At 47.2% G+C, this 15,387-nt stretch overlaps 2 protein-coding genes across 2 annotated transcripts; one reads left to right on the forward strand and one right to left on the reverse strand.

Moving 5' to 3' along the window:
• Window positions 1–2,893: 2,893 nt before the first annotated feature.
• Window positions 2,894–3,223, reverse strand: F5891DRAFT_950243 (uncharacterized protein; the record flags this gene model as incomplete). Its single annotated transcript, XM_041374939.1, has 1 exon — window positions 2,894–3,223. The coding sequence occupies one exon, from the start codon at window positions 3,221–3,223 to the stop codon at window positions 2,894–2,896; it is 330 nt and encodes a 109-aa protein (XP_041227313.1).
• Window positions 3,224–9,969: 6,746 nt separating this feature from the next.
• On the forward strand, window positions 9,970–10,669 carry F5891DRAFT_950285 (uncharacterized protein; the record flags this gene model as incomplete). Its single annotated transcript, XM_041374940.1, has 3 exons — window positions 9,970–10,101; window positions 10,161–10,374; window positions 10,428–10,669. 3 exons carry the CDS (start codon window positions 9,970–9,972, stop codon window positions 10,667–10,669), a joined length of 588 nt encoding a protein of 195 aa, XP_041227314.1.
• Window positions 10,670–15,387: the final 4,718 nt, after the last annotated feature.

The following is a 15,387-nucleotide window of genomic DNA, read 5'->3' on the forward strand; positions in this document are numbered from 1 at the left end:
TGACTTAGCATCACGTGTAGTTCCCACGTACCTGATACGACAGCGACGTGTAAATGATAACCAAAATAGGTAAGAGCTAGTTTGGAAACCCATGTGAAGTCAGGTTGAATCAATTTGCAGTCGGCAAGCATGGTCGGCATGCCACCCCGAACGACTGACTTTCAACCTTGCTTGCATCGTACTACTACCGTTATCGCATCGATAATCGTAAGGATCTTGACAAGTGTTGTATCTCTACCAGCTCTTGCTGCGCATTACTGTAACTACTGTTCTCACTACAATGACACGTCCAGAGATCCAACAACGCCTCCTTCACTATGCTAAAATCCTCATCAGCATCCTGATATGTGCTACAGGATCCCTACTACAATCTACCTACTCCAAAGACCTGGAACCGTACCACACATCCATTCTCTCTGGTGAAGGCTGGCTTATGGAGCTTCTTACTGGACATCCAGAACACATTCGATGCGAACTGGGTATGCATGCACATGCTTTTGAAGCGCTCATCTCTGAGCTCCGTAACTTCAGTTATGTTGACTCCAAGTTCGTCTCATTGGAAGAACAAGTCGCTATATTCCTGTATACTAGCATCACGGGCCTGACTACCCGGCATGTTGGAGAGCGGTTTCAAAGATCGAACGATACGATTTCACGGTGAGCGTTATTATTTTTTGATCTATACAATACATCTAATATTTCCTAGTTATTTTAAAAGGATTCTACACATATTCTCGTCCCCCCCATTCTACACTACCTACGTCCACTTACCAGACGGCACTTCGGTCTCAAAAAAATAAAAAACAACCCCAAATTTTGGCCATTTTTCCGGGATGCTGTTGGCACACTCGACAGAAGTCATATTCATGCGTCGCCCCCTGCCTTCGAATGCACTGTATACTGTAATCGCAAAGGTTTCGTTTTGCAGAACTGTTTATTTGCTTGCGACTTCGACCTCAATTTTGTCTACTCTTTGACCGGGTGGGAGGGTTCAGCTAATGATTCTCGGATTTATGAGGATGCGCATGCGCATGACTTCCACATTCCACGACAGAAGTACTACCTAGCGGATGCAGGATTCCTGCTTTGCCCTGAACTTCTCGTGCCATACCATGGTGTCCGTTACCACCTCGCGGAGTGGGGCCGTGCAAATATCAGGTATGTTTTTCTAACTTCTTCATTTCTCTAACTTATATTTTGATGGCAGGCCCATCAATAAAGAGGAGCTTTTCAACCTACGCCACGCATCTGCACGAAACGTGATAGAGCACATCTTTGGTGTCCTAAAACGCCGCTTTCACATTCTCCTTTTGGCACCAGAGTACCCCCTCGACACTCAAGCACGAATTCCTGCTGCATTGTGCGCAATCCACAACTTCCTACGCCTACATGATCCTAGTGAGGATGAGGATGAAGAGTCGCGCGGCGAATCATACGCGTCCGAGAACCCTGATTTTCAGGGACAAGCTGACGACAACGATGACGACGATAGTGGTCACGCGGTGAGTGGTCGCGCAATGTGTGAACGCACTGCGCAAGCAATGTGGGATCAGTATCAGGATGTCATACACGAGAGGGCTTTGTTGGACTCAGGTTCAGACTCGGAGGTATCAGACGCATTGGACGAGAGCGAATTGGAAAGCGTAGCATAGAAACACATGTAATTTGGTATGGAAACAACAAGTACTTGGTATGGAAACAGCTAGTGATTGAGTATGAAAAAAACAAATGAGTGCATGCGAGATTGAACAAATGGCAGGTAAACTACATGGTGCTGGCAGCACAGTTACAACTGCGGACGGACATATGGCACTTGTGGTGCTTGCGGGACCTTCTGAAATCTATACTGGATCATGTGCTGGATGAATGCGTACCGCGTGTCTTTGTCATCGTTTTGAAGGTATACGTCGGTGACAGCCGGGTCATCTGCAAACATGTGCATGACAATGACCCTCTCCTGCAACGGATAGTAGTCTGCATCTTCCCCGTTCAAGATATGTAAGGCAGCGTGTCTCTGCTTCTCCAGCCTTTCCGCATCAGTAACCATACCCTTCTCGATCACATCGGTGAGACAATTGATGGACCCTTGCATGCCCACGACAGCTGCAGCTGGCGTGATCTTGGCTGCTCTTGCAGCACTGGTCATCATTGCAGATTGGCCACTGTCAGCGCGTGACTGGGTTGCACACGACTTCTGTTTCTTTGATGCTCGAGCCTCAGATTGTTGTGGCAGTTCAGATGTCGATGAAGGTACTGTGGATGCGAATGTGGCCGCATCATCATGGAACATGGATGTGGCATCGTGTGAGCGCTTTCCGGTACTGGAGGTTGTAGAGATAGTTGGTCGAGTGGCAGCACTAGACGGGGGAGGAGAAGCGATGGTATTGGTCCCGGACATAATGACATCACCACTTGTGCCAGCAGCGGCACTCATGGAGCTAGTAGATCCGCCACTCGTGCCAGCGATGGCACTCATGGAGCTAGCAGATCCAGGAGCCTGAGCTCCTGGGGCATCCGCCCCAGGCTCATCGTCAATGGAGGGCGCAGGAACATCGGTGGCTCGGAAAGCCGCTGCCCCTCGTGCGCCACCCACAGGTAAAATCTCCTGCATCCGCTCAAGATAGACCCATCCAGAGTTTCGGAAAGGGCGCATCGCAGAATTGGACTGAAAGAAATATAGTATTAGTAAAACAACATGACATGATAGTATAATGACATACCTTTTGCTGGACATATGCATCAAACACTGCTGCTGCTGCTTCCCCCTGGATGTTCGCACTGTACTCAGGGTGCCACTGATTGATTCCAGACTGCTTGCAATACTTATCAATAGCATTGTAGATCTGTTTCAACTAAACACATGTTAGCTGAGATCGATAAACGTAGATTGAAATCAGCAACTCACTGATGTCCACTTTGTCTGGCACATTTTGCCAGTCTTTTGTGGGCCCTGTGTCTTCTTGGGTGCGATATCCCTTGCTGCTCCATTGAATGTTACCATCTTGAAGTTGCCTCCTTCGGCACGCTCTGACCGATGTTCATGAAGGTAGTCGACCAGCGCAGTTACTTCTGATTTGGTCCAAAATGCCTTCTCTTTCTCTTGAGCCATGAGAACAGTAGTGTAATGCGCAGCAAGAGCTGTTAGAGATACAATTGTCAAGATATGTTTATGACGGGTGAGATGGACACCCTTGAGATTATCGATGCGATAACAAGATTCCATGGTGGTACACTGGTAGTAGTAGGATGCAAGCAAGGTTGAAAGTCAGCCGTTCGGGGTGTGCTGTGCTGACCATGCTTGCCGAATGCAAATTGATTCAACCTGACTTCACATGGGTTTCCGAACTAGCTCTAAGCATGCTCGTGTGCTCACTGCGTGCATTGCCGAAACCTTGGTGCTCGCTGTTGCACACAGCGAGCTCAATTATTTTACCTTTTTCACACTTTTTTTCTGTAATTCTTTCACTGTACCATTTAATGTCATGAAACATTAGTGGTACTCAAAATAAATTTTGAAACTCCTGAAAACTCGCTAAACTGCGTTCAACTCCCTTCAACTCTGCTTAAAGTTTGAAAGAACTTGTGCAAGTCCGAGAGAAATGTGCTCGGCACACGTCGGCATGTAGTCGGACTTTAAAACGACACTTGTGATTTTCAAAGTGTGCTATGTACATAGGGGAAAGTGGTAGAGTAGCAGTGTCATGCATGGTATGTGATTCATACCATGTCAGATATATATAGAGAGTGATAAGGAAGATATGAGAGACTGTCTAGCCCTCTGTCACTAAGTTACCTCTCTATTTTTCCTTTATTTCATTGTCTTGTATTTTATTTCTCACTTTACAGGCTTATTTTACCTTGTATTTGTATCAAGCATGTGACCTTCTGTTTATTTCTCATTGTTTATTTTTATTTGGCTTCTTTCAGCCACCAAGTTTTGTATCTCTATTTATTTCTGACTGTTTATTTTTATTTGGCTTCTTTCAGCCACCAGCTTTTATTTGTCATCACATCATGTGACTGGGAAATATTCTGGTTTGTAACATTATTTAAGCTGACTCAACATGTTTAGTCATGATTGGCCATGCTTTGTAACAACATTTAACATGACTCAACATGTTTAGTCATGGTTTGTCATGGTTTGTAATTTCTTTGTAAGATTACACTGTATTTGTAATGTACTTAGTAATAAGCTGGGACTTAAGGACTGGCAAGAAGTCTTCACCGTGTATAATTGTGTTGTCATTATACACAACTTTCATATAAGACCCTTAAGTAACAAGACAGCAGTCCAACATAATTGTATTTCAAATGAAAGCATTAATAAAATTGTAAAAAAAACAAGGCCCATGGGAATGAAATCAGCTGTAGGTAGGGAGCGCGGGAGGGACCACATAAGTGCCAAGCAGAGGAGGAGGGGATGAAAAGTGTCGGGAGGAAGATCTGCATGCCTCCACGAAGATGCAAGATCAAGTGGAGGGTGGACATCCTTCTGGATGTTGTAGTCGACGGCCATCTTCGAGCTGCTTTCCAGCAAAGGTGAGACGTTGCTGGTCAGTTGGGATGCCCTGCTTGTCCTGGATCTTCGCCTTCACGTTGTCGATGGTGTCCGATGACTCCATCTCCAACGTGAAGGTGCCTCCGTGGAGACAGATAAGGAGGCAGAAGGTGGACAGGTCGTTTGCCGGTAAGGGCGAGGCGCCACTGGTCAGGTGGGATGCATGTGGAATCCGGATTATAATAGATTTCCTATAAAATAAAAGTAAATGTTAGTTAACTACACACAAAAATGACTTACATTGGGTGGATGGCACCCGAAAATTTGATGGTGGCCTTCTCGGCGCTGTGGATGGGCATCGAGGTTCGAGGGTGAGGTCGACAACAACAACAACAACAGCATGCTCAGTGCAAGACGAAGCCTCAGAACTTTCCAAAATTTCAAACTCCACTGAAAACTGCGTCACATATACACACAGATAGGAGTTTTGATCCCACACGCACCATAGCCCCCCACCATAACTATGTCTCGTCCATCCACTCGTAAAGAGCTCCTGAATATTGTGGATCAGGCCAAACTTTCTTTGGCCAGGTTACAATACCAGGATATCCTAGAGGACTGGTCAGACTTTGAGAGTGATTCCGACTCCGAGGACTCGCTTTCTACTACTCCTTCAGACGATGATGTTTTAATCAGTCTGTCTTTAAGCACTCCTTCCCCCATGTCCCCCGCCTCCCCTATCACAGCAACTTCAGCAACTTCAGATTCTTCTGATACCAGTTCTGTATCTTCTGATGACGTTGCTTTGCCTTACGACAGGCTCTAAGACACCATTGATGCTCTTCGTGATGAGGTTATGAGGGCTCGTGTACTCCACAAGCCCGACAAGCCTCCTCCACAAGCATCTCAACTTCACATGCTGGTTCACCACGAGGAACACCGCCCTCACTTGTTTTGGCAGAAACTTCGTGTCAACCCGGAGATCTTCGATGACATCCTCGATCATATATCTAATCACCCTATCTTCCAGAACCAGTCCAACAATCCTCAGCTCCCTGTCTCCATCCAGCTCGCCATCTTTCTGAATCGGGCAGGCCACTATGGCAATTCCATTTCTCTCGAGGATGTCGCTCAATGGGCAGGCGTGAGTGTCGGGTCCATAGTTAATTGCACTAATCGTGTGATGATTGCAGTGCTTGATGCCCATGATCAGTTTATCTGCTTCCCAGCAGGTAATTCTGAGGATGCTGACCTGGCTCACAAATTTGCTGAGTCACGTACTTGTCCAGAGTGGAAAGGTGGCTTTCTAGCCATCGATGGTTCAACTATGAATCTGTTCACAAAACCTGGTTATTACGGTGAGACGTTTTATGATAGGAAGTCCAATTATTCCCTTGGCTGTCAGGTAACATTTTTGTTCTTCATCTTCATGTGCAAAAATTAATTTAATTCTAGGCAGTCATCCTGCCCCATAACCTCCTGATTGTTGATTACTCTCTTGGTCATCCCAGGAGTGTCCATGATGCATTCGCTTTTCGATCCACTCGCCTCTATGACAAGCACGCTGATCTTCTGCCTGATGGTCATTGGGTTTGGGCAGACAGCACTTACCCATTGGAACCATGGTGTATCGCCCCTTTCAAGAGGCCTCACAATGGATGGCTGACAAAGGACCAGAAGACATTCAATTATCACCTCTCTAAGGTATGTTTTTTTTTTTAGTGGTTTTCAATTGATTTTCATTTATGTAGATCCGTGTTCGTGTTGAACACATGTTTGCTGTTTTGAAGGGACGGTTCCAGTCCCTTCGAGAGCTACGATTCAGAATTCAGGCCAAGAAAGACCTCGAGTTTGCTGTGCAGTGGATCAAGTGTTGCATCATCTTGCACAACATGATCATTTGCTTTGAAATCGAGCATCGCAAGGAGGACGGAACATACGAGAGTTCTCTAAAGTGGGCTCGCATGGAGGGGGAAGATTTTATTGATCAAGAGATTGAGGGTCCAGATGGTGAAGAAGTAGTTGGTGACAGGACATATGATGGCACTCCTGGTCAAGCTGCTCATGCAAATTTGATGGATGAGCTCTTTAACAGTCCTCACTCAGATGCACACCATAGGGAAGGATGATCAATTCTTTTTGAACATGTAATACTACTCAAACACTTGTACAACAAATGTATATACCTATGTACTCAATCACGAAAGGTAGCAACAAAAACATATGTCCAATGGAAACAACAACAGCAAATAAGACTATGAGATGACAATGAGAACAAAAATGAGACGACAACGAGAATGAGAATGAGAATGAGAATGAGACAACAACAATGAGAGCTCACTCAACTCCATCAGATGATGGGCCCTTGCTCGCCTGCATCATTTGCTGAAATTGAATCTTGAGTTGAAGGGTCTCCGCCTCCTTGTTGAGCACAAGCGAATGCGCTTCGTAGACTCAGATGTCGGTCTCGCGAAGGCGGATCTCGCTATCCTTCAACTCCTGCAGACGCTGATGGCTGATGGTAGCCTGGAAAGTCTCGTGTTCGCGGGCGGCGCGAAGGTATTTGTACTTCTTGATGTCATGGGTGTGCTCGGTCTTCGCCTTGAGCTTCGCGAGAAAGCGAAGGTGCTTGTGGTCGTGGCGCGACATCGTGTCGGATTGCATCGATGCTATCTCGTCCCTCACCTCCTCAACCTGCTGCGTCACATCTGACTTAGCTTTCTTCTTCTTTGATCCACCGGCGCTGTTGGGAAGCGAGGTCTGGGGGGTCGAGGACATCAGGTAGTCCAACAACGAGGTAGTATTCCATGTTGTGGATGAAGGCGCTGATGTGCTGAAAGAGATATCCGATGGCAGCCTGCGGTGTCTACCGCGGCTCATTGGCTTCTTCAGGCCAAACACTGAGTGGCTGTTGTAGACAGACGATGGGGATGCTGTTGGCATGTGGAAAGGTTCGGGAGCATCGGGAATGGCAGGAATGGCAGGAATGTCGGGAGGGAGAGACGGCGACAAAAGCTGTTGCTTCTTCCCAGCGGCTTTGGAAGAGTTATTGGCCACGAGTTGAAAGCCTTAATCAGAGTTTAGCGAGCTTTCAAACATTTCTAATTTTTATTTTGAGTATCACTATTATGTATTTCGCATTTTTAACATAATTGAATGAATACTACAATGGATCCTCCACCTCATCCCTTGGGCCTCAACCCATTCTAAAAAGGCTCCAGAGATTCAACAGTGTACCAGGAGAGAGTTTTACCTGCGAGTGATAGCTGGGTACTAGGGTTCTGCATGGGTACAGGTTACCCGCGCAGGTCGCGGGTATGGGTACCATTGGGGTACGGGTACGGGTTGCCTTTTGTGGTACCCATACCCTCACCCATACCCGTACCATGGGTTGACAACCAAAAATGAGATATATTGCTACCTACTACAGTGCAGGGAGAACTCCGAGTCTGAAACTATACAGCTGTCAAACCCTAACTAAACAACCCCATATCGCAACTGAAACCTTGTCACGCGAACTAATACTCAACATGTTTGAGACGGCAGCAAAATGGGTCACGAAAATGACAGAGAAGGCTAAGGCGGCGCTGCAGACTTCCAGCAAAAAACGGAAGAATGATACAAGCAGCATCAGTGGCGGCCCTAATGAGCCCAAGAAGGCAAAACCTAACCCGCTCAGTGGAAATTCTAAAGATAGATCCACAGAGCCACTCTCACCTTCACCGCCGACATCGGATGTCATCCAAGTCCCCAAGCCCCAGGTTGTGCAGTCGCATCAGGCCATCATTCGAACTGAAGAAGAGGAGGCTGCGATGTACGAGGATGCCATTGATATCAGCGACCAGGGCAGCAGTGACAGTGATGAGCCTTTGCACAAAGAGAAGAGTGCGAAGGACGAACTCAGTGAGCTATATTGATTTAAAGATTAATCAGTGTTAAGCATATAATAGTGAGATTAATGAAAGATTGGGTCTCACCTGTGTACGCATTCTTCTACCCAAAACCACGCATCGTTGTCATCAGTGGACGGCGTGCACACGAGTTCAAGTGCTGTGCAAAAGGGTGCCAAGCAACCACTCGGAGATTTCTCGACAAAAAGGATGCACGATCCACTGGAAACATGCACAAGCATGTGAGGGCATGCTGGGGTGAAGATGTCCTTGCAGCCACCGACGATGCAAAGGATGCAAATGAGGCCTGCACAAAGATAGTTGGAGGTATCCTGTGCAATGGGTCAATCACTGCGTCATTCGAGTGCAAGGGGAAAGGAAAGATTACATACTCTCACCGTCAACATACGAGGGCTGAAACAAGGTAGTATGGTCTTCATATTAGCGCATAGCAGCTGGTTTGATATCAATGACAGGGCAGAAATAGTTGAGTGGGTAGCGGAGAGCCTGCGACCATTTGAAGTCGTGCAAGACAAGGGTTTTCAGTCCCTTATGAAGACTGGAAGACCGGAATACTACATACCATCACCAGCAACTGTATCCCAAGATGTTCGACAAGTCTTTGTACGCACGCGTGAACGTATCGCTAAGATGACAAAGGTTAGATTAATAATTACAATGATATCCAAAAAAATAACAACGCACCAGGAATATCCGGGGAAACTCAACTTTACAACGGATGGTTGGACTGCCACGAACCATTGGGCATTTGTGGCTGTTTCAGCACACTTGGAACACAATGGGAAGACACTAAGTCTTCCATTAGATATCGTCGAAGTACCAAAGGTTTGAATCACTCACGGATCATATAAAAACCATCTTGCTGATCCAGGTGCAGTCTCACACTGGCAAAGAACTCGCAGCAACATTTGCAAAGGTCCTAGAAGATTTTGGTATTTTAGACAAGGTGAGTAAATGGCCTGGGGGACATGATTTGGATAGACTCACCAGTCATCCACAGATCCTCTGCATTACATGCGACAATGCCGCCAATAACACTGTAATGGTGGACGACCTCGCAGATATTCTTCCCTCCTTCCCTGGCACAGCGAATCATACCAGATGCTTCCTGCACACGATCAACCTGGTGGCGAAGTCATTGATCAAGGAGTTTGATACGACCAAGAAAGATGCGACTCGGGCACTCGACGATTATGGCAATGACACCAGTGAAGATTCGGAGAGCGATTGGCAAGAGGATGATGGTTTGAATGTGGACATTGGTGATGTAGACAATGAGGAAGGATGGGTTGATGAAGCAAATTTGCTGTCTGGTCATGAGCGCAAGCAACTAGAGCATGATATACGTCCGGTTAAATTAGTTTTAGTGAAGGTGAGTTAGAACGGATTGCGCACCTTTGGGACTAATAGCCCATTATGTAGTTGCGCAAGGTTGCTTTTAAACTGATAAACTCCACCACCATTCTTCTCCCTGCCTGACACGAGGCTCTCCGTTCATTGGACATGCCTGTCACTCTCATGCCTCGAGATGTTGCTACCAGATGGAACTCGATGTTTGATATGTTGAAGTACGCCTTGGAGCATCGCAAAGCAGTCGATGTTGTAACGCAATGCCGGGACCTGGGACTCCACAAGTTCGAGCTGACAGATGAGGAGTGGGAAATTGCCGGCCAGCTGAGAGATGTGCTAAAGGTGCATAAACAAACCAAACAAACCATGGTCACTGAATGACTAATCATGGATGACTCAAGATTCTGAAGGATGCCACACTTTTCTTCTCGCGCTCTACACCGAGTCTCGCCACTGTAATCACGGCGATGGACCTCATTGACGACAAACTAACAAGCTACTCGCAGGACCACAAATATCTGCCGGCAATTTGTGCTGCTGTCTGCCTAGCTAAGAAGACTCTTAACAGGTACTATGAACTAACCGATACATCTGAAGTCTACTGCATCGCTATGGGTGAGTTTTTTTGCATGATATACTCGGTCAATTACTAATCATTAGAATAATAGTCCTACATCCTCGTCACAAGCTATCTTACTTCAAGAATGCAGGTTGGGAGGATGAGTGGGTGGACACAGCAGAGGCCCTTGTATGTGACGAATTCGAGCAATCCTATGAGCACACAATCATCAACAATGACTCGATGGACAATGAGGATAATGGACTTGGAGTTCCCGAGAAGCTGACGAAGGGAGATTCATCCATGGTATGTTTTTTATCAATTTCTTTGCCGGTACTGATGCTATCATAGAGCAAGAACATATTTGATCATCTACCAGCCCTCGCACCACCAAGAGTGACTGATCTCCGCAATGAGATAGACCATTATCTCAGTGCTGACGTGGAACATGTCACTGATGCCATCGCATGGTGGCACGAACACCGTGGATCTTTCCCTTGTCTCTCGCGAATGGCCCTTGATTATTTAACAATCCCTGGTACGTCTCATTTCTCAATGCATTACCCACCAGTACATTAACCAGGCGTCTGAGTCAGCTACTTCAGTTGACATTGAACGCTTGTTTAGCTGGGGCCGACTTTTACTCTCGCATGTTCAGTCACGACTTTCTGTGCAGTCAACACGTGCCCTGCTTTGCCTCGGATTGTGGAGCCACCTTAATCTCGTGAAGAGTGAGGATATCATGAATGCCAGCTTGTTGCCTGATCTCAAGGGGGAGAAGGAGGACTTGAAGGATGGGTGGGACTATATTGAGATCAAGTAGCTAGTCCTTTCGTGTCGTAGTATATTATATCAATTTTGCAAGATATCTGTGGGTATACCCTCCGTGGGTACAGGTACGGGTCTGGGAGTTTGATACCCGCAAAAAACCCATACCCTCTGTGAGGGTAAGGGTTTTTGGCGGGTATCTGTACGGGTATGACCTCTGGTACCCCGGGGTTTACCCATGCAGATCCCTACTGGGTACTAGTAGCAGCCATGGTCACGGTGTCAGCCGCAACACGCCCGGCGGCGCTGTGAGTCACGTGGTATGTTGTGACCGTGAGATTTGCATTATACCTGCAAGTGGGTCGGATGTTCGGATGTTCGGATGTTCGGATGTTCGGATGGGCCGGATATTCCAGGATCGAGATGTCCTCAGAGTGTCAAACCAAGACCGAACTGTGAGAACACTATTTCGTGGGAATTTGGGACACAAACGCGAAACTTCTATGTATAGCTAGGCGCGCGCGTAGTCTCCAGCCGCCTTGTCTGAGAAGGGAATAATGTGTGACACATTCCCTCCTCAGACAACTTGAAGGCGGCTTCACGAGACCAGCGCACGCAACTTGTTACAGGCCATTAGCAAAACCTCTCCCAGAATGGCGGAAAGCCCAGGGCAGTCCGTCATTAACACGTCCGTTCGAGCGTTCGAAGATCACAAAAGCAATGTTCTCGCAATCGCGGTCTTCCCTGATGGAAGTCGTATGGTGACGGGCTCGAAAGACAAGACCCTTCGTCTGTGGAACTTGAAAAATGGCCTGATGTTGAAAAATATGCAGGGGAATCGTGACTGCGTGTGGGCAGTGGTGATATCACGAGACGGGCAAGTCATCATAAGTGGGGATGACAAGGGAGAGCTCATCGTTTGGAACGGCGTCACTGGTGAATCTCTCACCGCCATTAAAGCCCACTCTTGGTCAATCTTCTCGATGCATTTTTCTCCCAATAGCAAAGTACTGGCAACTGGTTCACGGGACCAAACCACAAAGCTTTGGTGCGCAAAAACGTGGAAGTTGCAAGGAAACCCAATCCCCTGTCGTGCGGCAGTCTATTGCGTTCGGTATTCGCCAGATGGCGAACTTCTTGCCATCGCGACATTTAGTGATATCCAAATATGGAATCCGCGCACGAGGGATTGTATCGCAAACTTTCACGCGGCGATCAGTCCAGCAAACAATATCTCACTCGTGTGGACGCCCAATGGCAGACAGCTTCTCTCGGCGGGTTCTGCTTCTGATCCCACCATACGTTGTTGGGATTCATTGACCTGGAATCAGGTTGATGATCCTTGGAGCGGGCACACCAAATTCATCAACGCCATTACCCTAAATTCTGCTGGTACGCTCGTTGCCTCTGCATCTCATGACACCTATGTGCGTCTCTGGCGCCTCTCGGATCGACGAACCATTTCCGCATTCAAGCACTCCGGTGCAGTGTGCTGTGTCACCTTCTCCGCAGATGGAAAGCATCTCTTGAGTGGGGGTCATAATCAAAAAGTCTTAGAGTGGGCAATACCCGAAGACACTTTGCCGGTGTATGCTCCTATGGAACATTCATTGAATATCGTAAGACCCCCTTATTTTTGTCCCTTCGGCAGCTCAATTTGTGCAAGGACACCCCAGGTGGTCAGTGGAACAACAAGGTAAGTTTGCATTGACTTACCGTCCCTTTGTCCTATCCTCTAATTTTCATGTAAAGCCTCAAGCTTTAGAACCCAAGGTATGTCTTTCATCCTTGACTGTGATCACACAACGTGACCATGTTCCACGCAGATCCTCTCCATGAATACGACAATACGCAATGCGTGCTTAATCGGAGACTTGCATATTGCTGAAGCGCTGCTAACAAAGGAGATCGACGCCGACGGTAGCAAGTATAACTCCTATGCCAATCGCTCCGTCGTTATGGCGCGAAAACTTGATTGGGATTGTGCTCTTGTTGATGCATGCAAGGTGAAATACCACAACCCTCCACTTCTCCAGATAGGCTAATTTTCATGGTGACACAGTCCGTAAACATTCAGCCCTCGTTGTCGGGTTTGATCTCGAAGGGTATTGCACTCTGCGGGAAAATGCAATTTGAGGACGCGATGAAAGCATTTGACCTCGCATTCAGGTTCACGAACGAAAATTCAAAGACTGTTCATTTACTTCTATTGATCAAGGCAAGTTTAGTTTCACTCACATACTACCTCTTTCATCCCGAATTCCAGGTCATCGCACTCTTCAATGCAAATCAACGAGTGGATAGAATGCAGCGCCTTCAAGAACTTCCCATCACTTGTCCTAACGTAGATGATATTGCGTATGGCGTCGTGAAAGTGAGCATCTTACATTTAACAAAATGCAGGTTCTTGCATCGATTGACAGTATTTGTTCTTGATTCGTACTTGAGGCTTATCTTCTTGTCCAACTGGGTACCAATGCCTTGGATGGTGGGTATCACAACGAAGCTGCTGACCATTTCGCCGATGCTGTTAATGCCATTGGCTTCTCGTCTGAATCAGCCATTCATTCTACGTATGAGGACTTCGCTGTGGTACGTTGATATGATGCAACCGAATGTGCTCTACATGCCAAACTACGTGCTTTATACAGCTCTTCGGATGGGACCTGAAGTCCTTGTGGCAAACTGCACACCAAAAATGGTGTGAGGCACTTCTTTGCGCGGGTAGACTTATCGAAGCTGTTAGATCATTTCGATGTATGATGGATGAGAGCGATGAAACTACGAAGGTCGCTTGCCTTGATTGGTCCATTGGCAAGTTTTCCGCAATGTCATACAGGTTACAATCCTTACCCACATTTAACTCAGCTTTTAAGCAAAATTGCAGTGCGCGCTATGCTGCCAATTTAGATGCTGCTCTCGTTGCGAGCGGTGATGCCGTCCTTGCTGCAAATGGAGACGCAGCCCTCGCTGCAGACGAATATGACAGGGCTATTGAACTATACTCAGCGGCGATCGACCTAGATTCTGCAACTGATACCATTTATGCGAATCGCAGTATGGCGAAGTCGAAAAAAATGCTATGGGAAGGTGCCATTGTTGATGCGCAAGCAGTGCGATTTCATTAACCATTTTATCGCCAATGCTCATTTTGGCGATACTTAGGCTATTGAACTCAATCCTTCATCTTATCGTGGATACGAGGTGAAACATATGGCGCTTTGTGGCGCACAACGCTACGATGAAGCAATCGAAGCCTTCCAAAACATGCTCTCCAAGTTGGAACATTCCCCCGACATACAAATACAAAGTGAGTGCTGAACATGTGACCCATACGACAGGATACTTAGCTGTTTATCCAGAGCTGCGCCAGCAGTATGTCGATCGATCTGACGTGGAAGTTACTATTCGGGAGATTACTGAATCTCAACTTGAGAACGCCCCGCTTCGTCTAATTAACACCTCCACTGGGCGCTTGTGTGATCGAAAGGCGCAGATAAGCGCCTTTGAAACGAGCACACAGTACAAGGAGCTTGTATCGTCAACTACGAAGCACGCAGACCTTCAAAGAAAGCGCATCAAAGACGTGGTGGCGCCGTACTTCCACTATACCACGCTATCACATAGGTGGGAAAGAGAGGAGCTGCTGCTGCGGGACATCCAGGAGGAAGACGTGTACAGGTTGGATCCAGTCGATAGCGTCGTCAAGTTGCAGTCATTCTGCAAAACTTCTCGTGATGCGGGATATCTCTGGGCGTGGAGTGTTACATGCTGCATCGACAAAACTAACAATGTAGAGGTGCAAGAATCAGTCAACTCCATGTTTACCTGGTATCACCACTCAGCTCTCACGATTGTCTACCTTTCGGATGTTCCGCCTTCGTCCAAGTCTGGCGCATTGGCGAAGAGTGAGTGGAACAGGCGCGGATGGACATTTCAGGAACTCGTGGCTCCCAAAGTCGTGCTCTTTTACCAGAAGGACTGGACCCTTTATCTGAACGACCGCTCCCCCAACCACAAAGACTCTGTTGCTATCATGAAGGAGTTGCAAGATGCGACAGGTATAGATTCACGCACCCTCGTCGCATTCCGTCCAGGGATGAGCGGCGTCCGAGAGAAACTCCGATGGGCGTCGATGCGTGTCACCACGTTACAGGAAGATATTGCATACTCATTATTCGGCATCTTCGGCATTCACCTACCCGTAAACTACGGTGAGAAGCAGAACGCTCTCGGGAGGCTCTTGCAGGAGGTTGTAGCTCAGTCGGGCGACATCACTGCCCTGGACTGGGCCGGACGAT

Source organism: Suillus fuscotomentosus, assembly GCF_016647785.1.
Source record: "Suillus fuscotomentosus strain FC203 chromosome Unknown F5891scaffold_20, whole genome shotgun sequence".
NCBI lineage: Eukaryota > Fungi > Basidiomycota > Agaricomycetes > Boletales > Suillaceae > Suillus > Suillus fuscotomentosus.